Source organism: Manis javanica, chromosome 7, assembly GCF_040802235.1.
Source record: "Manis javanica isolate MJ-LG chromosome 7, MJ_LKY, whole genome shotgun sequence".
In the NCBI taxonomy this organism is placed as follows: domain Eukaryota; kingdom Metazoa; phylum Chordata; class Mammalia; order Pholidota; family Manidae; genus Manis; species Manis javanica.
Genome location: NC_133162.1, coordinates 21,586,126 through 21,609,853, shown reverse-complemented (window position 1 = coordinate 21,609,853; position 23,728 = coordinate 21,586,126). Strand labels below are relative to the sequence as shown.

At 38.8% G+C, this 23,728-nt stretch overlaps 1 protein-coding gene across 10 annotated transcripts in view; it reads right to left on the bottom strand.

Annotated features, from left to right (window-relative positions):
- Positions 1-23,728, bottom strand: part of SORCS1 (sortilin related VPS10 domain containing receptor 1) — a 502,721-nt gene that overhangs the window by 201,962 nt on the left and 277,031 nt on the right. For all 10 annotated transcript variants that reach the window (XR_012133041.1, XR_012133039.1, XR_012133040.1 and 7 more), the window contains exon 3: positions 16,882-16,981. Coding sequence is in view for 6 of the 10 variants with exons in the window: in XM_037001358.2 (XP_036857253.2) it covers positions 16,882-16,981 (100 nt within the window). In the remaining 4 variants the exon portion in view is untranslated. The remainder of the gene's footprint in view (positions 1-16,881; positions 16,982-23,728) is intronic.

Below are 23,728 nucleotides of genomic sequence, written 5' to 3'. Positions count from 1 at the left end.
CATTTGCTTTGTGTGTGTGTTTTATTTAAAGTTCACCACAGCCTGCATCCATGTTATCTTCCCTATTGCACAGAGAAGTGCATCCTCAGGCATGCACACCAGTGGCCGTGAGGAGAGACTGGTTGCCTCTTGCAGCCTGGCCCTTAATCACCCTTCAGCATTGCCTAAATGTAGGTGGGACCAAGTCACCACGTCCCCAATTCATTCTTTTCCTGCTGCCACATACAGCAGCCACACTGCTTCTTGTTTTCCTACAAAACTTTAGAGCTAAACCAGATGAGCAAAAGGAAATAAAAAGATATTGAACTCCTTCAGAGAAAAGCTAAGAGGGTTTTGAAGCAGTTGTCCATTTTACTGCCAGTTGTAAAGAAAACAAGATACGGGATTTGAGCCAAGTCATCAGACTCAGATTCAATCTTTGCATCTATTTTTCCTTGCCAGGGCACATTTTCTCTCTTTCTTTCTTCTTTCCTTGGGTGGGGTGGGTGGGGCGGTGAGGGGGGCAGGGCTATGTTGGTATACAATTTGAAACGAAACAAAATAAAGCACCAAAGACGTTCCAGACTACAAATCTCTTTTAAGTTCCTGGACATCGGAAATGAAGGTTGACCTTGGACTTGGCACAGGGACAGACAGTGCCGGGGGTGGAGGAACTTACTCTTCCCTTGGTTGATATGCTCTGCAACCAGGCTGCCCTTTGGAGAAGACAGCGGGATCCAGTTTGCGCTGGTTTCCCAGGAAGGTTTTAGCACAGTGCCAGGATGCCCCTGCTAGCCCTGTTCAATTCCTCTTGTCACTGCAGGAACTTGAAAGACATGTCAGCCAAACTGCAAACTGGAGATGAGTGACAGCTAAGCTTTGGCAATGCTGGGGCAGAGGAAGGCTGCTGAGTACCAAGGAGGGACTGGGAAGGAGCATCTGGTAGTATCCAAACCATATTCTTCCATCCATCTACAGCCTTCATAGACTTGTCTTCACTATGTGCAAAATCTCCAGAATCTGCTGGGTAGGCTGACAGAGTACCTGGCTCTGGATTAAAGTGAGAGAATCCTCTCTGCATTCATGCCTGTCTCTTTTCAAACAGGCATCCTTTTCTTTCTTTGTTTCTTATTTCACTGATCTAGTGCTTGTGGGTGGAGAAGGGTAGGCATCACGGATGTGAAATAAAAAACACCCCTATTCACATATCACCTTTTTTTCTTTTGGGAAGTAGGGAGGGCTCAAGTTCAGTGACAGAGGTAAGATCACACACCCAGGCTTCCTTAAAACTGCCCTTTTACTGGTCCAAACTCAAAACAATGACACCCCCCTCCTTTCACTCTTTTTGCAGAAAATGGCATGTTAGAATTTATTTCCAAATTTGTTTTTCAAAAAGTTCTTGCATTTTTTTTTTCATGTTCTTCTGTCAAGGGCTCATTGAATAGCAGTTTGCACCTAATAAGCCTGTGTGGGCTGCCTGTGTTTCATAGCAAGACAGAGGCACTTGCTGTGCAAAGGACTGAAGTTAGAACCCTGGAATAATGGAGTGCAACTCTCAAAATATAAAATTTCAAGAAGACCCCTCCCTGAGCTTAACAAGTGTCTTTGAAAACACTGTATTAGTAGCCACCCACAACTCTGCAAAGCTAAATTGCTAGTGAGCAGCTCTATGCCATGAAGGGACTAAGATTTATTCCAGCCTCTACTTCATTCCTAGGTGGCAGAGCAGAAGGGCAACATGCCTCTCACACCGTGAGTTTTCCTAATCCACTCCTAAAGACTGTGGCTAACCCATTTCCTTAAACGTCGGAGATGCTATGAGTGTGTGTATGTGCTCTTGACCTTTATCCCACCCAGGGGTCAAATGCATAATACAATAATCTTTATATGAGGGGAATAAGGAACCTAGTTTTCATGTCAAAGGGAGAAAAGGAGTCTTATTTCACATCAAACCTTCCATTATCCAGTAGAGGGCAGCAGGTTCCAAATACAAAACTCAAAATATTTCATACTTGAGTCATCAACACCAAAAACTTTATTTACTTCTTCAATTTTTAAAAAGAAAAATGAAACCAATAGATTCATTGAAAAATATTACCTTACTGTCAGTCCAGCTCATATCTGCTCAATAAAGTGTAGTTCTAGGTCAATATGAGAAGAATTACAAGGAGATGGAGATGGTACCTCCTTATTAAAGAATTTCTGAGAAAACAGGCCCTCAGAATCCATATTGTAACAATCTCCCTAGGTGATTCTTATATATGCTGAGGTTTAGGAACCTCAGTAGTAATTTGGCCACTTCATTCCACTAATTCCTAACTCACTAATTTAATTGCATTAGGGCAGGTGGACATATCTTTAAGGATTTTCTTCTCTATCAGGGGAATCCAAAGATATCACAGCATTCAAGCTACAGCACTCTTCTATAAATGGCTAAAAAACAGAATTACTGTTACTGCTTGCTTCATTGAGCAGATGCTATTCTCTCCCATGCACCCTGAGGGGAAATAGCAGTGGCTCTAGGCAAATGATACTCTTTAGTTAATATGAGAAGATGAATATTAACCAAGAAGCTCAGGAAATTCTCTGTGTTGCCTAGTCCTTGTACAGTCACCAGAGAGAGGACCTAGACAACCATTTTCTGAGCTTTAGTTTTCTTAAAGTTAAAGGAGTTTATGATATTTACCTGGTTGATTTTGGAGTTTTGTTTTGTTTCTGCATCAACTATCATCATGCATGGGAATGTTCTTGTACATTTCACATGGGTATCTTATAACTTATGGTTTATTATAATCACTAACTTGAGAAATAGGAACCACTGTTATTCTGTGCTTCAGAAGGTGTGAGTCTGGGTTACTTCTAACACCACTTAGCTCAAGAGGCAAAGGGAGATTTCTGGTTCCAGTTTACGTCTAAATAAGTTTCTTTCTAATACTTGTTTTTATATCTATCCCTTTCATAGTTTTAATAGCTTCCTTCACACATTTGAAAGTAAAAAGAAAGCAGGGTAGGGGAGGAAGTTTATTCACTAGAGCCATGTGTCTAATCTTAAGAGTATTTTTTTTTTTTCTACAGCTGAGTCAAGAAAAAATTACTTGGGAGAAGATGACCTTTTCTTCTAAGGAATTGAGAGGGAATAGTAGCTCCTATAGAAAAGGTGGGTGTTTATAGATTTAATGATGGCATAGCTCAAAGATTAAAGGCAATGATGGAGGCACAAGGTCTAAATAGAGCCCATAAATAAAGCTATTCAAGGGGAAGAACAGGTCTATCCCAGTGTCCATGTATGGTTCAGTGATGGGAGAACCAGTTCTCAGTTGTGATTTCTCCAAGGAACATCATTGAGGACAATGGAATCTACCTCTAAGAAGATCCCTGCACCAAACAATGGCCAGTTGTCTTGCTTGTCAGGTCACTGGTCACAGGTATGATGGCAGGATGTGTACATTTCTGATCTGTATTCCCTCTAATTGAACACAGTAACCCAGACAACACAAACATATACTGTGAGTAAACAGAGGTAGCCTACTGGGCCACCAGGAAAGCTCAGAGCCCGGATAAGGAATAGTTTCAATTACAGGAATGGCATGACAGAATTACTGTGTTCTAAGTACTATTACTAAGTACTATATTGCTATTACTTATAGTACTATAATATTACTATTATTAAGTTCTATGAGGATTATTTTGTCCATCCTCCTGACATAGCAAATCTAGCTTGATTATTGTTGTCAACTCTAGTTTTAGAAACATTTAGGAGGAAAATATTCACTAACTTTTCATTTATTCATTTATCATTTGTTCATTTATCATTTATTTATTAGCAAGCATTTACTGAGTTCTTCCTGGGAGCCAGTATTAGAACATGGAGATAAAGTGTGGTTTCCTTGGGACTCTATGTGGAATTCTTTTCAGATCTCTAAAAGCATCAGGCTTATTAACCACACAGCTATCATGAAATGATAAGCAAGAGGCTCAATGCTTTTATATACACTGACTTAAACTGCAACATATGGATTGCCTTTACATTTTCTCTGTGCTTTGCATTTAATCTCAGATTATATATTTCATATTTAAAACATGAAATTGATTAAAGGTCTATAGAAAAATTAGCACTTAGTCTCAAGAACAGTAGTGGAGGTAACCTTCCCAGTCAAGAAAGCTGAAACAATGTTTGGAGCATGGTAAACTATGACAGAAGAAACATAGACAAGGAAAACAAAGATCTGGGTTCTACTTAAAGACCACCAGGCACTCACTAGGTTTCAGGTACAAAATTCAGTGACCTCTCTTACCCACCCACACACAGTGTTGTTGTATGGATGAGTGATACACACATGCACACATACTTTTGTAATCATTTTGAAAAATATAGTCTGTGTTATGTATGTAAGATGGTCTTGTTACTCCCTCTTTCATATAAATGAGCCAAGAAAGAAAGAAAGAAAGGTAAGAGTAGTTGAAGGAAGGAAATAAGAGAGAAGAAAGAAGAAAGGAGAGAGAGAAAAAAAGAAGGAAGAGAGGGAGGGAAGAAGGGAAGGAAATGAAAGAAGAAATAAATTTAGAAGTTGTATACAGGTAATATCCAATTTCAAAACCACTCTCTGCCACATATTTATTTCAGAGTTCTTTGTAATTCCCCCGAGTTGGGTTTGTGTGGGAGGAACATAATGAACCATGGGCGAGACCTTGTATTTGTAATAAATGGAGCCAAATGGTCTGGGTTTGATAATCTTCTGCGCTTTATTGTATGAATTTAACCAGTTCCCATTGGTTGCTGGGAAATGGAATGCTGACATGCATCTCTAGGGAGCCAGGTGACTTCCCACTCGCCGTGTTACACTCCCAGGCTGTACCAAGGCCTGTGGGGTGGAAAAGCAGAATGTTGTAGCGCTTGGGAAATTTTAAGCCCTCATACAAGTATCATCTTCACAAGTCTTTAAATTTCAAATGGTAAAGAGATAGGAAAATGAGATAATATAACTGCAGGAACCATTTTCTCTGCAGTTCAAAGAATTAACTGCATTCTCTCTGTCTGGCTGTTTGCACTAACAGTGCAGGGAGGTGGTGGGAGGGAGAGTCTGTTTCTATAAGAAGAGGACAGTGCTTTCTGTCAAACTTTAACTTGCTAAGATCTGGAATTTTAAACTAAACAGGGAAAGGCAAATTTCAGGCTCCATTTACTTTAAGCAAATCAGTACTTCCTGTCTCAATCTGAGTGTGGACAAACTTGTTCTGGGGCCACTGTATTTACATGATCACCATTTCTACCAAAACAACTGGGTCACTAGACTTTGGCTTCATACCCCATTAAAATGTCAGCATCATCATACCCCCAGCACAACAGAAGGTGCAGGAAATAGAAGTAAAGAGCGGAAAGTGTTATGGAGCAGATGATATGCCTCTGAATACGCTGCCATGTTTGTTTCTCTAAATTAGTGCATCTTAGGTGGCTATTAGTCTACCAGAAATAGCAATCTTCTTAACATGACCAACTGTGATGTCAGACAAACTACTTCTAGCTCTAAATGCCCTGATCTCAACTTCCATGACAGAAAGGAACTTAAGTTTACCTATCAGGCTACCATCTTAGCAGTGTGCTAGTAACATATAATTTGACATGCAGAGGGCTTGGTCCCTGATTTCCTCCAAGCTGGGACTTAGGTCTCTCTGTTGGATTGCCAGGAGCAGGCCCAGCTATGCCTAAGATAGAACAACCCTGTAAATAGCAACAAACCGCTGTCCTGAAGTAACTGGAAGGCTCTGCTGACATGTGAATCTGTAATAAACTGGCAGAAATGTCCAAATTTTGCCTTATTATTTTATTTTCTTAGGGTCTTCATTTGGGTAGACACAAAAGGTGATTTAAATGAAAACTGCTGTTAACTCTGGTGCTCCTTTGTTCTCCAGACAAAGCATACTTTTTCATTTGCAGATCATTCTCTTCTTGTTTTGGGAAGAAAAGTAAGGAGAAGGCAACTAAGGAGAATGCATCCCACCAGTTGCACCAGGCATTGAGCCAGAATTACAGCAAGCACTGCAGGGGTAAGAACTAGTAGATTTTAATTGGTGCCTAGGGGTAAAGGTCAGCTCTCTTGGAACAAAGGGCATCTATGGTGGTAACTGAATCCTCTGTGGGAGTTTGCAAATGTCAGTAATGCACTTCCAAATGGAAGCACAAAGGGCTTGGACCCAAGGAACAAGGACAACATTAGCTGGTGAGGAAAATATGTAGATCTGTTGGTTAAATCATGCATGAATAAAGCACAATGGGTAGACACACACGAACACACCACATAACATAAATTCAAAAGAAAACAGACTGCCTCCATTATGAGACAAGTGCCTTCTGAAGAAGCAAGATATTTTTCCCCAGTAAAAGGTCGGCTTTTTTTCCTGGCCATCTTCTGAAATTCAAACACTATAATCATATGAGTCGATCTGGATGGTTTTGGCTCCTAAAGCTACTTTCACCCCAGTGAAATACAGGTTTGCTGAAGCACCAGCATTTGTTAAGAAGTTATAGCTGTTCTGCTTTTCAAGAGAATCCAGGCCCCTTTTAGAAAGCACTGGAAATATGATAAATTCCTAGTCATTGCAATACCAGAAGCTCCTGCTGATCCTCCCAAATGCTTGACTGCTTCTTTTATTGTCATGTTTCACTTCATACTTCTCATTTCCCCATCAATACTGATATGCACCCACTCTCCGAAGCATTCAATAATTTAAAGGGACAAGTATTTTCTAAATCAACAACTAGGGTTAACAATCTGTCAAAGGAGCACTTTTAGAATTCAGGATGTGTAATAGATATTATCAAATTATTAAGATTTCAGGAAATGAAAGGGCCAGTGGGTATACCAATGTAAATTCCATGCTCATCTCTACGTACGTATCTCCCTGTCTGTAGCAGGGCCTTGTTTTATGCAAGTTTGTACCTCTACTGCCTAGCACTTAAAAAGTGCTAAGGCTCAGCTGAATTATATTTTTCTGTCCCGAATGTCATGACACTGTGTCCCACCAGTCTGCTTTATGGCAATTTCAGCCCTCCCCTGCTGATTTCCTGACTATCCCAGATAGCCATCCTCTCCAGACTCGTGGAGCTTCTGCCACCTGTACCATGTAATCCATCATCTTCTGTCTTGCACTATTCTTTAACTGCATCCCTGCAGTGAGAGACCTAACTCCATAAGGGCAAGGTTCCTGGTTTTTTTTTTTTTTTTTAATTCACCAACATGCTTGCAAAGAACTGGGCACAAGCTGGTGTTTAATAAAATATGCCAGTTGATTTCTTAAAAATTGCACCTACAAATCTCATCAATACTTCTGACTGACGACTGGTTACTTAAGAGAAATGCTGAACATGTCAAATCTATAATAAGGTAAAATTTAGTTTTATTAATTCAATCTTAATAGTGTCACCACTGCCCGTTTATTGATTTTATAAACAGGGAGGAAAAAATGTTTATGATTGAAAATAAATTGTGTTATTATGTTAAAATTATAATTCAGTTGGGTCATGAAGACTTTTTTAGTATAATTAGTATAGTCAGATATAAATGGACGTGTCTAAGGAGGCACATGCTTATTTATTTAATATTTGCAAATCAGTCAAGCTATGTATACACAGTAGTCTGTGAACACTGGTTTCTTATAACACATACACTGAAAGACAGTTTTCATCTTCTTTTTCCCTTCTCCTTTGGCAAATACTTGTTTCTCTGTGAAGCCTTCTCTGAGCCTCCAAAGATATGTACATACACCATCCATGGCTAGTATGATATATAAGCCCTGTATTGTAACTGACGGTGTATACATTCATCTCCATCAGGCCGCACAATCCTTAAGGGCAAGGACAATGTCTTATATTTCTTTTTTACTTCTTAGTTCTTAAAAAAGATCTGGCATACAACACGAATGAAATAATTTTGGTTGAGTTGACAAATGGCAGCATAAGGCATGGCCATATAGTATGAAACAGATAATAATGATAATGAGACTAACATTTATCAAATGCTTGCTGTGTGTCAGGCATTGTTCTTCTTTGCCTGCTTTGACTCTTTTCATAACTACCTTATGATTTTGACCCAATCAGTGTATTTTATTTTAGAGATGAGGAAACTGTCACAGATAGGTTAATAACCAACCAACCAACAAATAAAACCTTGTCTAAAGGCATACAACAAATGTGTGGCTTAGCTAGAATTTAAAGCCAGGCTGACTCGCTCCAGGGTCCAGTATATTACCCATTACATCACAATTAATGAGTCCACAAGGCAAACATTCACAATGACCACCTTCAAATGACAAAGTATAGCTCCACAGTGACTGCAAATAGGCGCTGAGTTAGTACACCTGACAAGGGCAGGAACTACGAGGTATGCACATAAATAGAAGAGGGAGGCGGTTCCACAGAGGGATGGTGGAATAGCTAGGAGAGACAGCATGGGAAGGAAGAAAGTTCATTAAGTACAGGCAGCAGCAATGGTATCTGAATCTGCTGCTGCAGAGCCCAGATCTAGGACTGCTACTCCCCCATGCTTGAGTCATAATTGTGTTTTCCTGGTTGGTAAAACCAATTTTGGCCACGAACATCAACATCTTTTACCCCTTTGAAAGCACTCAAGAAGAACAGAAAGATAAGGGTAAGCTGTACTCCCTCTGAGAGTTTTAATAAGTTCCTGATAAATTAGTCCTTCTCTCTCTGAGAGATCTCAACAGATTCTTAATCTACTGCTGAAAACATTCATGACTTTATTATTTTATTGTCTTCTACCTTATGTCATCATTGTGCCCTTCATATTAGCTTTCTTGTTCACTATTTTGTTAGTTTAAATGCTTGGTAGTAATCATACCGTCTCCTGTCTTGGTTTAGCTTTGTCTTTCCTCCTATACTTTTTCCTATTTGTGGGAGTTTGTGTATTCAGCATATTTTATTTTCCCCCATTTTTTATTTTTTGATTCACCCAAATTGTCCTTGCTTCCACTACAGGCATGTTCATTTCCAGCAGCAGATGCTGACAATCATGGCAATACTTGGTATTCTAGTCCCCAAACAAACACACACAGCCCCTAACAGCTAAAGAAGAGATTGCTCTTTCTCAGTCATTACACCTTATGTGCCGTACGAGAGGCCTTTTCACCTATGAAGATCAAAGCCCATTTTGTTACCTACAAGCTACAGAATTTTGTTCTGCAAATGTTATTTTAAGGAGTTGACTTGGAGGGTTAACAAATGAGAAACCCATTAGCAGTTAGGGACCCAGTAAGATTGGAGGTGGGTGCCTGGAGAAACAGGGACAAAACCATCAAAAGTCAATTTGGTCAAGAGAAAGGTCAGGTCAGAAAAAGCCACGTTTAAACTGAAATGATTTAGCCCTGAGGCTGGTGGTGCTCTCTTAATTTCTCCAGGGAAGGAAAAAACATGGTTTTATTAAAGATTCATAGACATTGACTTCATTTTTCCTCACAGTATCAACAGAAAGCTTGGGGCAGACCTGATATATTAGAGTGAAACATCCCCACCTTAATAAATATGGCAAATTTCCTGTAGCGGCCAGTGCATTCATCTCCATCCATCATGACAGCAGCACGGACTATTCACTAGAAACAAATGTTCTAGATACAGTGTGTCAAACACCAGATGATGGAAACCTCTGAGAAACCACATGGAGTGTGCTGAAGCAAAGAGACCAGAATGTGGAAAAGACCTCTGTCCATTTTCCACAGCAGATTGTAACTGGGAACCAACCTGAAATAACACATTTGACCTTCATGAAAGGGTAATGGATGAGCGTTTAACATCAGGCCAGCCAGACTTCAGAGAACAGATGATAGGGCAGATGATAGGGCAGAAATAAATAAGGACAGATGATAGGGCAGAAATAAATAAGTGGGTAGACAGATATCTAAAAAATAAACAGTAAGCAGGTAGTCTGTAATGGGTATCCAGCCTCTGAACCAGGCTTCCTTTCATTTTTGACAACTGCTCTTCTCCTGGCCACAGAGGCAACCTACCTTCTGAGACTCAGTCAGTGGTATAACAGACCTGCAGTTTCCAGATCAGTCTGACTTCATAATATTGGGAGAGGACTTCAGATAATCTCACTTCATAATATTGGGAGAGGACTTCAGATAATCTCTATCCAGATTAACTTCATTTGTTACAAAGGAATGAAACCAAAAGGCAAAGTTCTAATCCTCATCCTCCCCAACTTTGGTAAAGAAATACCACTTGAAGCCAATTTATCTAAAGGTTGATGATCTATAGATCTGTCATCTACCTACCTGTTCAGTTAGCTAGTTACCTGCATATACTTTAGGCGTAAATATGGCTAATAAAACTCTGAATTTTAACTGCAACATCAAGTAAATTTGATCCTCAGAGTACTAACTTAGATGTTTTTTTAAAATCAGCAATTCATGATTGACATTTAATGTATTAGATGCTTATCATATGTGATAGATACAACATCCCACAAAAGAGGAATAATGAGTCTGTGATGTTAATTATGTAAGAAACTTCTTTCCAATAAAAAAGTACTTAGTACTACATTATGCTATGTGAAATAAAACAGTAAACTGCTAGTTAACCAGATCAGTCTGGAGAAACCAGGTACATTCTGAGCCTGCCTTTCTTCCTTTCTTTTTTGTTTTTAACATTAGTGTTAAAAAGACAACACAGATAAGATTCAATAAAAATCAACTAGGTACCTACTGTGTAATATACTATATGTTAAGATGGGAAAGTCTGTGGTTGTATTAGTCTTTATTTATCTATAAATGTTATCATAGGTGCTTTAATCTTTATAAAACAGTACAAGAAACATGGCTATTTCAGGTGTAGCTCAGTATAAACAATGAGGATAGCCTAGATCAATATTTTTTTTTTTCAACAGTGTTCTATGGAGTTTAGGAATTTCAGAAGGTTCCCCAGGGCTACCTTGGGGTAACAAGGGGGTTCGCTAGAGGGCCCTGCTCCTGGCACTCTGCCTGTTTCAAACAGAACAACTTGCACTTAATATATTCAGTAGTTTGAAAAACCCAGGGGCTTGGATGGCTGCTGGAAAATCATCCAGAGAAAAAATGCAGATGTAGCATGCTTCCTTGGATTTGATTTGATTTTTGAGTGCTCAGAAAGGGAATAGAACAATGTGGGATAGACCAAAGCAGTATAAATAACTCAGCTGTACCCAGGCAGGATCAAAGAGATGAACTCTCCCTTAGCCATCATTGCTCAGGTGAAGTGTAGGGAAGTAAGTATTTGTTTGCTAAAAAAGTCACTTTTATTGAAGTTTGGAAAATGCCACCTCCATTATGTCTCTGATACTTCCTTATGAATGAAACATAGGTTATTTTTAAAAGATTAGAGGCAAATGCATGATCTTGTGTACAGAGGGGCAGATAAAAGAGGCTGGATGGAATGGGCAAGTGTTGAGTCCCTGTCAAGGGAAATGTCATGTACCCCCTTTGATGTATTATACAATATGCTAGTTCCCCTTGGCCTCGCTAGATAACACTGAATGATTACTATGCAAAGCCCTGGCATTTTAATTATTAATTCTGCCCTTTTGGTAGGAAATATAACATTATATATTTTGGCCTAGAAATGATTAAAATCTACAGGGATTTTTTTTATTATCCTTATATATAGACTTTAAAGAATTAATTTTATAATTAGAAAAAATACATGAGTCAAAGCTGGTTTCACAAAGCATCTTCCTTTTCAAGTACTAGCCTAGGAGTCCAAAACCCAACCTAGGTTCAGTTCAAACCCTCAGCCATGGGTTGGACACCTACTGTACTCCAAGACCCTGTGCTGGGCATGCGAGAGACTACAAAGAGAATCAAGGCATTTGATCCCATCTAGGACCTTGCCTTTTAGGAGGGGGATTAGACATGGTCAAAAACAACTGTAATCAGAAGTGAGAGGTAAGTGCTAGAACAGAGAAGCAGCAGATGCCTGGGACACAAAAGGGAGTAAGACATCTCCTTAGGGGAACTGATTAGATTTTATAGAATTGGGGGCATTTGGGGTTTACATTAAAGATTGAATGATCTTAGCTTTTCGTTCACCAGTTGCATACAACCTCAGGCATGTCGCTAAATTCTCTGGACTCAGTTTCATTATTGGTTACATGAGAAAGCAGAATCTGAATACCTCTGACATCCTTTAGGTTCTGATTAATGATACAATAATTTTTATTAAGAGAAACTGGTAGACACAATCACCCACACTTCTTTTTGTCCTCAAAAGTCACATACATCATATAGACCACCCAAGCAAGCAACAGGAAGAAATAAGCATGCCTAGAATATAAAGAAAAGAAGCAACGGGTCAATCATCAAACACTTACTTAGAAAGTGCCATAGACAGTCTGGCAATCAAAACCTACACATCTGGAGAAAATGCAAGCTGTGTTTGACGCTGGCATGCACCAAGAGACCTGCAAGAGTGATTGACGTGTTTCGAGGAGCTAGGGTCCCATATATAGGACGAAAGTCTCAGAAGCCTCTCTCAGAAGGAAGGATATTAACTGAGCGGTGATAACACAGAAAGGAGAGAGGGCTGGGGTATGGAAGGGCACAGGAAATAAAAAGAACAAATTCTCTCTAGGTTTTTTCTTTGCTGGGAACAGAGTGTGCAGAGAGTACGAGGATATCACAACTAAATGAATTGGCTGTTTGAAGTTTAAAAACACAAAACACATTTTTTTCTTCTCTTCCCCAGCGAGTGCCGCTTGGGATTTTGTATGATTTAATCCTCGAAGATGTTATACAGCACCTCGTGAAGGGAGAACAGCTAAGGTTGGTTGTGGGAGATGGGAAAGGTATGGCTGATAGATATGCACTGAGTAGAAAGAAGTTTTCTTTTTAGATAGAATACAAATAAACTCAGTGAGAATTTAAGAGTGAGCTTGAGGTTTCAGCACTGATTTTTTTTCTTTGTTACATCTGTATTAGTTCCTTCCATCACCCTCTACATCTCAGCTGTTCATTTCAGATGCAGCTTAAATCATCTTTGCTCAGAGGATTTTGCATATGTAGCCAATAAACCACTGCTGACACCAACAAGCCTTGGGATTTACTTTGAACTGGGGGTGGGGGAGTGCTGTCCCTTGCGGACATAGGGACAGATAGCTTGCCTCTCCTCTGGCACTAGGATCCACTCATTCTTGTTCTTTTGGGCCTCCTCATATGTCAGAGGCCAGGTGCAGAGTTCCTTCCAAAGAGTATGCGTGAGCTAGGATAATACCTGCGGCAGGCTTTCTATGTCTCTTAGTCAGGATTTCCTCAGCTGACCTATGATGACATTACAGTTTTTACTGTCACAGATGTATTCAAGGAAGGCTGCTGTACTTCAAAGCAGGTGTGCAGAGAAACAGCCAATGGATGATCACAATTTACCCTGTAAATAAGGGCCTGTTTTGCTCTAGACTCTGATACTAATATGCCCCTAACAAGCTGCCTGCAAAGCCAGGGCATCATGCCCGCTGGGGGAGACGTGCTGATGGAACAACTGTCCTTGTCCTCACCAGCAGCTAAAAATAGCCATAAGAACGTGAAGGCAAACAGGCTTCTGGGAATGCAAGATGGTTACCCCGATGTCAGTTTTATTCCAGTTGCTCCCACTGATGTGAAAGGCATAGACAAATCTGGTACAAAAGACGTTAACTTGCTAGGTAGCACCCTAGAGACCTAAAAGAATTAATCCAGCCCTATGAAGGAACCTGCCTTTTCATGGGAGGATGCAGAAGTCCTGGGAGAATTGGAGCAAACTTGAGTGCCTTTGTCCTTTATAATTAATAGGGCCTGGTATTTCTTTTCTTCTTCTTCATTTTCTTCTTCTTCTTCTTTTTTTTTTTTTAACATAAGCTCTCATTGATTGGGAGAAATACATTCACAGTTTATAATGCTTACAGGTACTATCTCTTTGGCTCAAATATGTCCCTTTGGGGGCAAAAGTACATATTTCATGGTGATAAATTCACCTCATAAGTAGAAAAACTATACACAAATATACTGCTATGTCAACTTTATTGATTTTTACACCATTGTGAAGACCTTCATCGTCCTCCAATATTTCTTAAATCTATCCGCATCTCAGAAAGCGACCCTGAAGGCCTCATTTATCTGTAGAGGAAAAGATCCCTTCACTTAGGTTCACCTATAAACATTGTGATTTAAACAGCACGGGTCTGCCTCTGCTTTTGGAAGGTAATCGGTCCAGAGAAAGCTGTTCTCTCATAGTCATGGGCAACAACTTCTCTTTCTCTGGAAACAGGGTCTGCCAAGTCGTAATTTCATTTCAACACCCATGGCCAAGTGCCCTTTTTAGAGTCCTCCAAATAGCCATGATTAGGTATCCAGCCTGGCTGACAGTGGTTTACTGACATGAGTGGATGTGATGGCAGGGCTCCTTGCGATATTCCATTTAAGCTTTCCTTCCGGTCTTAGGAGCTACATCAGGACCTGACAGTATCCTTCAAGTCCTGCTCCTGCAAACAATCTTGAGTCTCCAGGTCACAACCACATCTCCTGCTGCCACAGAAAAGCCTGTGCTCACATTCAATATTTGGCATTTTGTTTCTTTTTATCACATTCCTTTCTAATGCCAACAATAAAACAGAGACTATCACTAGATTAGAACAATTCTAAGGTCTCTTCCAGCTGTAAATTTCCTTGTTTTTACCTTCATCACCTGACAAATGGGAAAATAGAAATATTTCACCCAAAGTCAGCTGCTAGGTAGAAGCAGAGTCAAGCAACCTTTTTAATTATAAAAAGTCATAGTGCATTTATTACTAGCATACAGGACCTTTGAGGGTGAGATGCTGGCTTATTTATCTTTTATATCCTATGGTGCCTACAGTTTGTTGATTGTTAAGCAAAATTTACTAAAAAATGGGAACTAGAGGAAAAATCAATAGGGATTACAAAAATCAATTCAAAGCCAACAAACATAACTAAATCTCATTATAAAAATAAAGGATATAAATTCAGCTCCTCAATTTAGGATTGTATACAGAAGATCAAAATTGTTTAGATGTAATTGTTGATGATGGACCCATAATCAGCCACAAAAATGATAGGAATGCTCAGGGTATTATCTGTAAATTTGTGCAGCTGACATTATTGTTATGCTGTCCAATACTGTGGCCATCAGCTGCATGTGGCTATTTACATTTAAATTAATTAAAGTTAAATGAAATTTAAAATTCAGTTCCTCATCACATTATTTCACATCACATTTCAAATACTCACTAGCCTCAAGTTTAATGTCCACCGTATTGGACAGCTTAGAGGAACATCTCTATCACTACAAAAAGTTCTAATGAATGCTGCTATTTATAGAGGTTAATCACTACTGTAACTCCTAATAATTATATGTATAAAGAGGAGGAGAAAGATTAGTAAGGGAGAAGAGAGTGAAGAGAAAACATTTCTTAAGTCTTAACTGTTCTGTGCTAAACTCTTGAAATGCCTTGTTGCACATAATCCTTACAAGTTTTTCTCATGAGGTAGGTACTATAATTATCCCTACTTTAAATTTGATGACATTGCTTGGAGAGATTAAGTAAATCACCATACTTATACATTTGTTAATTGGTTTAGTTGAGTGTTTATTCAAGCTATCTGACTCCAGAGTCTATGTGAGACTGGTAAGTTATATTGCTTCTACTGAAGAACTTGAAATGTTTAGAGCCAAGGGAACATTACACTTTATAAAAGTGGTTCTTAATCCTAGATACATACTAGAAACATCTGGGGAGCTCACTCAAGGTACAGTTATCTGAGCTCTAATCCAGAGTAACAGGGGCATCAGCAGGGCTTGCACATTTAGGAATCAAATGCATATTTGGGAATGTGTAGCCAGAGTTGACGATGACTGTTTAGAGATATTCTCATCCACCTTCCACAGTCCAGATAATGAAGTGCAGAATCTACTCGAGATCATAACAGTAATCACTGACAGATCTAAAATGAGGACCTAGATATCAGAGCTACCATACCCGTATATGGCCTGGGACATATTAATGAATGTCAGTTTTCTACTTCCTGGTGGATACTATTAGTACATGTAATCCATATAACACTAAGAAATTGTATGTCAGAATTCAGAATCTGAGAACACAAGTTTATAAAAATCAAACAATGAATTTAACACCACTCTCCTCTGAAGATAAACAAGTCTTTATCATTTAAAAGCAAGTATTTTCTTCCTGAGAAAATAGCATCTCTTTTTGAAGAGTAGATAATCTCTCTTAACAGGAGGAAATAATGTGGTGAAAACAGTATGACCATCACTCAAAAAAACCTGAAATCTAGTCTCCATTGTGCCCTTAATTCTGCAATGGACTAAAACCATTACCATTTGTTGAACCTAGTTTTCTCATCCATAAAATCAGGGTGTGATATATGATGATTTCTATGGGTCCTTCCAGCAATGCCTTCATCCTGACATTCGTGTGCAGGCTGAACAAACTTTAGAAATGCAAATTCCAATCTGCTGCAGGACAATGCACTCATTTCAATTCTAATTAATCTGTTTACTCCATGTTAAGGGAAAATGGGGGATGGGGATATCAGATGAAAAATCCACCCTTTCCTCTATCCTGTCAAGGCTCATTCTGAGCACCATCCACTCAACAGAAGTCCTTCCCTGTAGCTGCCTTTAGGAAATGTTAATGATACACATACCCCTTGCCTCCTATACTTACAAGGTGTAGATCTGAAAATTATGATGTGTCAGACATTTTGCCACCTTAATATCCATCAACTCATCTTTACTTCTCTAATTCCAGCTTAACTGTAATGGATTTTTAGGTGACTAGAGAGGTTAGCCAATCAAGGCAGAAGTAATATCAGGAATAAATGCCATGTTGAATATACATTTCTTACCTTACGCTTGTTGGTAGGACACACGTAGAGATAACTTAAAATTGTTTTCAACCCAACTTTATCATTCAGCTTCTCATAGGTTGTCCCATAATCGGTTGACCTATAATTCAAAAGAAGCATTAATGTGGACAGAAATATGTCATCTGGCTGCCTGTCAGTATAAATGCATGTTTTACCTAGCAGAATGGCTCTCGCGAGATTTTTAAATGATTCATGCAGTATATAATGATGCTTAATTATGTACACGGGAACATCATGTGAGTGGTTAACATTTGCATTTAAATTGAATTGGTAAAAATTAAAACTCTATATCTCTACTACTCCCTACCGTATGCACATTGCATAAAAGATGTGGTTAATTTTAAAAGAATAATAAATGAGGGTGTCCCTTGAGTTGACCACAGAAATAAAGGGTTTTTACACAGATTTGCTACTTTCAAAATTTTGCTTTATCTTTGGCACAGTGGAAAAGCAGGCTCTTCTGATTTGTCTTCAAATTGTGTTTCCTTTTATGAGTCATAGAATATATGGTGGGTCAGTCCCTTTAAAGGTCATTCATTCTTTTACTTTTATTTAAGAGTAAGAAAATGTCTTAATAGTAAGTGAAATTTTACAGTCTTACTCAGTAGACTTTTTCACTGTTAAGCAACCTGGAGTTGGGAGGACATTATTTGGAACTGACACTGTTGTTTTTGGAGATTCTCTTATTATCTAGTCATTGGTCAATAACTTGTTAATTTAGACTGAAAAAATAGGCTTTAATAACCTCCTCTGGGGAAAGCCCATTATATGTTTCAGAATTGTCATCTTACTAGATCATCATAAAAATCAAGTACAGTAGGTAATATTATCTGTATTTCAAGAAAGTTGTTGAGAGAACTTAAGTGAACCCTGCAAAGACATTAGCTGGTAAATTGCAAGCCAGCATTTGAATCCAGGTATTCTCGCCCTAAGCCCTGTGTTACATTATACCACTTTATTTTTTTTTGAATTATACAATTTTGCCAGCTTTTTTTAAAAGGTAAGATAGATTTCCTCTCAGACTTCTTTGTGCACAGAAGATATCGCCAATGTAATCCATCCATTCATACTGCATTCACTCATCACTGACATTTGTATAGCTCGTGAAATACACCAGGCCCTGTGCTAAGTACCAGGATACAACACATTGTCCCTACTCCCAAGAATCTAACAGCTTTACCTCAGAGACAAAAATGTCAAGGTATAACGTATTAAGTGCATACTACAGAGAAGAATTAACAAAGCTTAGAAAGTGCATTTAATTAGAAAAACACAAAAACACAATCATTTTAATTCACTTCTGGTGATGATTAAAGTTACAAATTCCTATAGGCCATAAAGACTAAATAGAAGTTTGTGTTAATGACCTCATCACTACGTATTAAGGGCAACTCTGGACCAGGCACTGAAGCAAGAAAGCTGTATAATATGGGATCCTGGATTTAAGGAATTAAGAATTTATTCTGGCTGGGGATCCAGGACATCATTTCCCCTAACATTTATATATGTTGTATACACTAATATAAGTAATATCATGTTATTATAATTACATAGTATTACATAATATTATACACACATCTATCTATCTATCTATCTATCTATCTATCTATCTATCCATCCACACATACATATACATATCAAATAGTCACTACTTTATAGAATTTAGATGATACTCCAAATCACTGAAGATTGGGGTGTTATACAAAGCTTCTTGGAAAAACTATGGACCTTGAAAATGAAAAATGGGTAGAGCTTGATAACAGAAAAGTAGTAAGAGCATCACAAACTAGAAAGCACCTTGTGAAACCCAGATGCATGACTGTTTTCTCCAGGATCAGGGCTCTTCAATCAGACAGGCATTGGCTTGATAGCTGAGAACGTCCCAAAGCATTCCAAAACTCTTATAGGAGATCTTATTCATGGACTACAACAAACTTCTTTAAATCCTCCTTCCATATTCTTATCTTTTTCTCCTCAAACCCATGCCGATGTGAAATTTCTTCCTACTTTATGAGATGTATCTGAGACATCTTTCTTTACTCAATCCAATCTCAGTGTTTGGCATTTTTTTCCCACTCTTACCTTGGCTTTACTGGGTCACCTTTCTCTTCTTACTACTACTTGCTTATCTCCAAAATTTCAGTAGCCTTTGATTAGTAAACGAGAGATAGAGTTACTAGAGGTTACTTTTTCTATTCATTATACTGAACGATATTCACAAGTTCAAGAACAAACAAAGGCAAAATCTACTGCAGTGGAGATAGGAGGAGGATGAAAGGTACAAACACTGCTACATTCACACGCTCTGCCTATTGATAGGTAGAAGTCAGTAGGACTGTGGCAGAGATGAGAGAAGGGTTGTTTTACTAGTGGGATGATGGGAAAGGAGGCTAGAGAAGTAGTGACCAGACTATAGAGGGGTGATATAGTTTCTTATAATTTCTATTAAGTTCATCTGTGAGATAGTTTATGACTATATTACATTCAAAAAGCATACTCTAGAAGCATAAATGAGGATGATTCCATATATAAACCATACAAATTATATGTGTGTATGGGGGGTACTTAACTGAAATCCTAATGTGACAAGATGATAATGATAATGATTAGTTCAGATTGACATTAGCAACTTTTTTCAGAAGCCTACAAGTATTGTACTGGACACTCTTACTAAAACATCACTAATACAGATCTTTCAAAGGTATCTGCTATTACTCTTTGTTCCACCTGTTGCCCCTTGACTATATTCAGTGCTCAAAAACAGAATCAAAATTTGTTAGTTCTCAATTCTAAAAGAGCTATGTGTTTAAACATTAAGACATCATAATAAACAATAGAGAAATAAATGACACATTTACACATACCCCAAATGGCATAGACTAGCAATTGTTCAAGGTTGTCCCACAGAAGTGGAATTAGATAGAATATTATATGTGTCATGGGTAAAACTAATAATCATCTGGGATACATTGGTTCAATGTATGGTACAAGAGTGAAAATATTCAATACTTGCAAACCAGTTGTTAAGTAGTTAGTGCACCAAGTTCTTTGAGTGGCATTTCTGCCAGCCTCACCACATGGCCTCTTCCTTGGAAACCTAGATCTTTTCACAGTTCAGCCACTAAAAGATTGAGGGCTAGACAGCAGAGGTCCTCAAGAAACTTGCTTAGCACTATGACAAGCACCTGCTCTGATTGGTCAGTGCTTAAACCAACCAGCCTGAGTCTCAGCAGAGAGAGTGACCTTGGAGGAGGCACTCCACCCTGGGAAGCAATTCCTAGTGCCCATTAGCAACCCCCCCTTCACAGCTAACAGATGCTTCCAGTTATCCTTGCATGGTCAACTGTAGGAACTGCAGTCTCCTAGGGACACAGGCCCTGAAAGAGCAGAGGAGAGCCAGACAGTTGAGCAGCAGGCTGGCTGGTGAGCCAATATACTGGCTGTTAAATATTTTAAGTATCATCCCTAGGTATAAGGGAGAGGACTGTTATCCAAGATAAAAAAATTGTTAGGAACTGCTTGATTAGGCAAAATATTTAATGTTTCTTTACTTCAGAACTTATACATTTTATGATTTTTTAATATACGTACATAAATTTTATTATTCTAATATACACTGTGAATGTCTTAAATGCATATTTCATGAAACATTTTCCAAATATATTTGATTACAAGATTCATTCTTGAGGGTTAGCTAATGAGATTAGCATTATGAGCAATGTACTTTGGGAAACAACATCAAAGACACACACACACGCACACACACATAAAGCACAGATTATGAGACCGAAGATCTGGTTTTATAAGAAAAGGGGGCAAAATAAAAATATTTAAGACAAATTAAATTTTCAGAGAGAAATGCTAGCCTATGCTAACCATAAAGTGATTATTATAAATGATAAAAAAGGAAGTGACCTTAAAAACATATCACACACAAAGACATAAGATTCAATCTAAGCAGCCTTACATCCTGAACTTGCATAATTTTTTGAAAACACTCCAAAGAAAGCATCTTTTTCCAGGTTTTGTTTACAGACTGACTTACATACAAATGAAAAACAGAGTTTCTGTCAACATCTATGCTGTGCAAAACAAAGCTTAAAAAACGTGCATTACAGGAAAATAAACATAGAAGTGATTAAATCAAGGCTCACAAGGTTTTTTTTTTTTGCTTTTGATCTTTAATCAACCCCTTTTACAAACATGTCTTAAATAGTGACTTTTAGAGCATTTGAAAGCAAGTCTTTAAGTATTTGCTATATGCATAGACCTGAAGTGAGCTACCTTGAGGAGTGGAGAAACCCCATTCAAGTCATGGCATCTGCCTTCCAAGACCTTATGGTCTCTTTGAGATAGCTTGAGCATCACACTTGAAGAAGGAATCAATACAGGACATGACTAGTTTCCACAAGGAATGGAAGAAATAAAATATATGATTGGATTTCCTCTACTATAATCTTTCGCCATCAAATGAGCTAATAAATAAGCACAGAATCATTTGTAATCTAAATTAATCCATCAAAAGTGCTAAACACAATGACTGGCATGCAATAAGCAATCTATAAATGATAGCTTTTGTGATTTATCACTCATTTCTTTCTTGGTTGTTATTTTTGGTATTCTTTACCCAACACTCACTAAAACCCTCAACAAGGAAAATCTCAGTCACAGAAAATGATTTAGATTTAGTGTGATTAGAAGAGAAGATATTCATGAAGCTATTACCATTTTAAAAGGTAACTGAACTTCATCTATCATATTTTAAAGAATATGTGTACTAGAACTTTGGTATGAGACTTGTATTGGTAAGGTACAGGTAAGAACTAGAATTTAAGAGGTAAAGATTTTGCACTCTGTTTTTACAATAGTTGTGCCAGTTTCTATTGTTGAATAGACTATTATGCTTAATAAAACCTCACAGATAGTAATAACAAAATTTATCAGGTACTTACAACATGATCTAAACTCTTCCCATTTAGAATCCCATGAGATGGACACTGCTATGAATCACATTACATAAGGAGGACCCAGGCACGCAGCCAACCTGCTGACGGCCACGGAACTTGGAAGATTCTTGGAAGAACTTGGAAGGCCAAGGAACTGTCTCACTCAAAAGCCACGAGAAGAAAAGGAAATAGATTTACAAAATCTAGTTTAGCATTTCTTTTGTAAGAGGTATATGAACTGAAACATATGGTGTAGACCAAAACCTGGTTATTCTTCATACCAGATAAAAAGACAGAGGGCCTGCCAGGGAGAATCAAGTCTAAGAAAAGTACAAGTAGAAACTCTCACAATGATCTAAGAAGAAAAAAATGTATGTCTTTGATCTGGTCTACCCTGGCCCCTGGAAAGGCTAGAAATATGAACAACCTGAGTGGGTCAACCCACTGATGATCTGATGATGTCTCATGAAGATTACCAAGATGTCACAGTCTGAAAGAGACCAAGTCCTAGAAGTCAAAAAGCAGGGGGCTCAGGCACCCACCAGTGTACGGGTTTTCTCAGAAAATAAACACTGGACTTACTATGGACAAGTCACATTCACCTTTTAATTTAATAGGTTTGTAATATAACTATGAGACAACCAATGCTTAATCCCTCTGCTTTCTGCCTGCTCCCCACCCCTGCCCACACCAGCCTCACTATTCCTATACTTAGCAGGCCCTTTCCTCAGAGGGCCCCTCACTTCTTTGTGGACACTAGTCTTACTATAGGAATCAGCACCCCTTTTGCTCCCCCCACATCCTCCAATCTCCTTAGCCTCTTTTATCTTCCCTTTCTAGTATTTATCCCCATCCAGTAGATTTTTACTTATTTGCCAATGACTATCTTCCTCAGTGGAATGTAAGCTCCGTGAGAGCAGGACAGATGTCTGCTTTGATCACTCACAAGAGTGTCCGGGACACAGCAGGCACTCACAATTGGTGTCTGACTGACTGGCGGAGTTGATGGAGGCTTGCCCTTCTTGTGTGACCAACTGGATTTCTACTAAATTGAAGTGAGGAAGCCCATCTAGTCTGGCAAGGACTGCTGCGTCCCTGCTGCTAGCAGATGCAGTCAGCTGTGCGGAACAAGGGGGGCCAGATGGTTAGCAGGTTCCATGCTCCTTTACTATCTCTCCTACCGGGAAGCTCTGCCTTATACCCATTTCCTGACCAGTCTAAGTGCCATAAGGGCAGAGAACCTATCTGTGCTCACTCCCAAGCCCCCAGTCCTCAGGACAGTGCTGGCACACCAGATAGTTGTCTTTTCTGTATGCAAATGTGGATGCATGAATGCATGAAGCCTAGTGGACTCACTCTCGAACCAAGGATGAGCCAGGCTACTTTTTCCAAAGGCTTTAAAAAATAGCCAAATAACCTGACCTCCTCCTCCTCCTCCACCTCCAGGCCCCAGAGACAGAAGATGTCCTATCCCAGATACACCACTCTGAGCCATATTGCCAAGGTCACAAACCAAAGACTCGAGCTGTAGAGGGAAGGGTGGGGACAGGAAGCAACAGGGCATTACTCAAATCAGTGCCAAAGAGATGTCTGAAAGCAGAACAGCATTCACCTCTAAATCAAGCAGCTGTGGCTTCTGTGTTTTCTTTCTTTCCTCAAATCATTAAGAACAGCTACTTTCGTTGCTCCTACTGCATTTGGCAGCATAAAAATAGCTTCCAAAGCCAAAGGCGCACTGGCTGCATCTCAGACTCTGTTCCTTAATAACTTAGGATGCATGAGGTTAAAGCAGTGAGAATAATTTAGGGTTTGGAAAATGTTTGTGAGTGAGCCGACATTTAAATAACTTCATTATCATTCATTGACAGATTTTTTTTAAC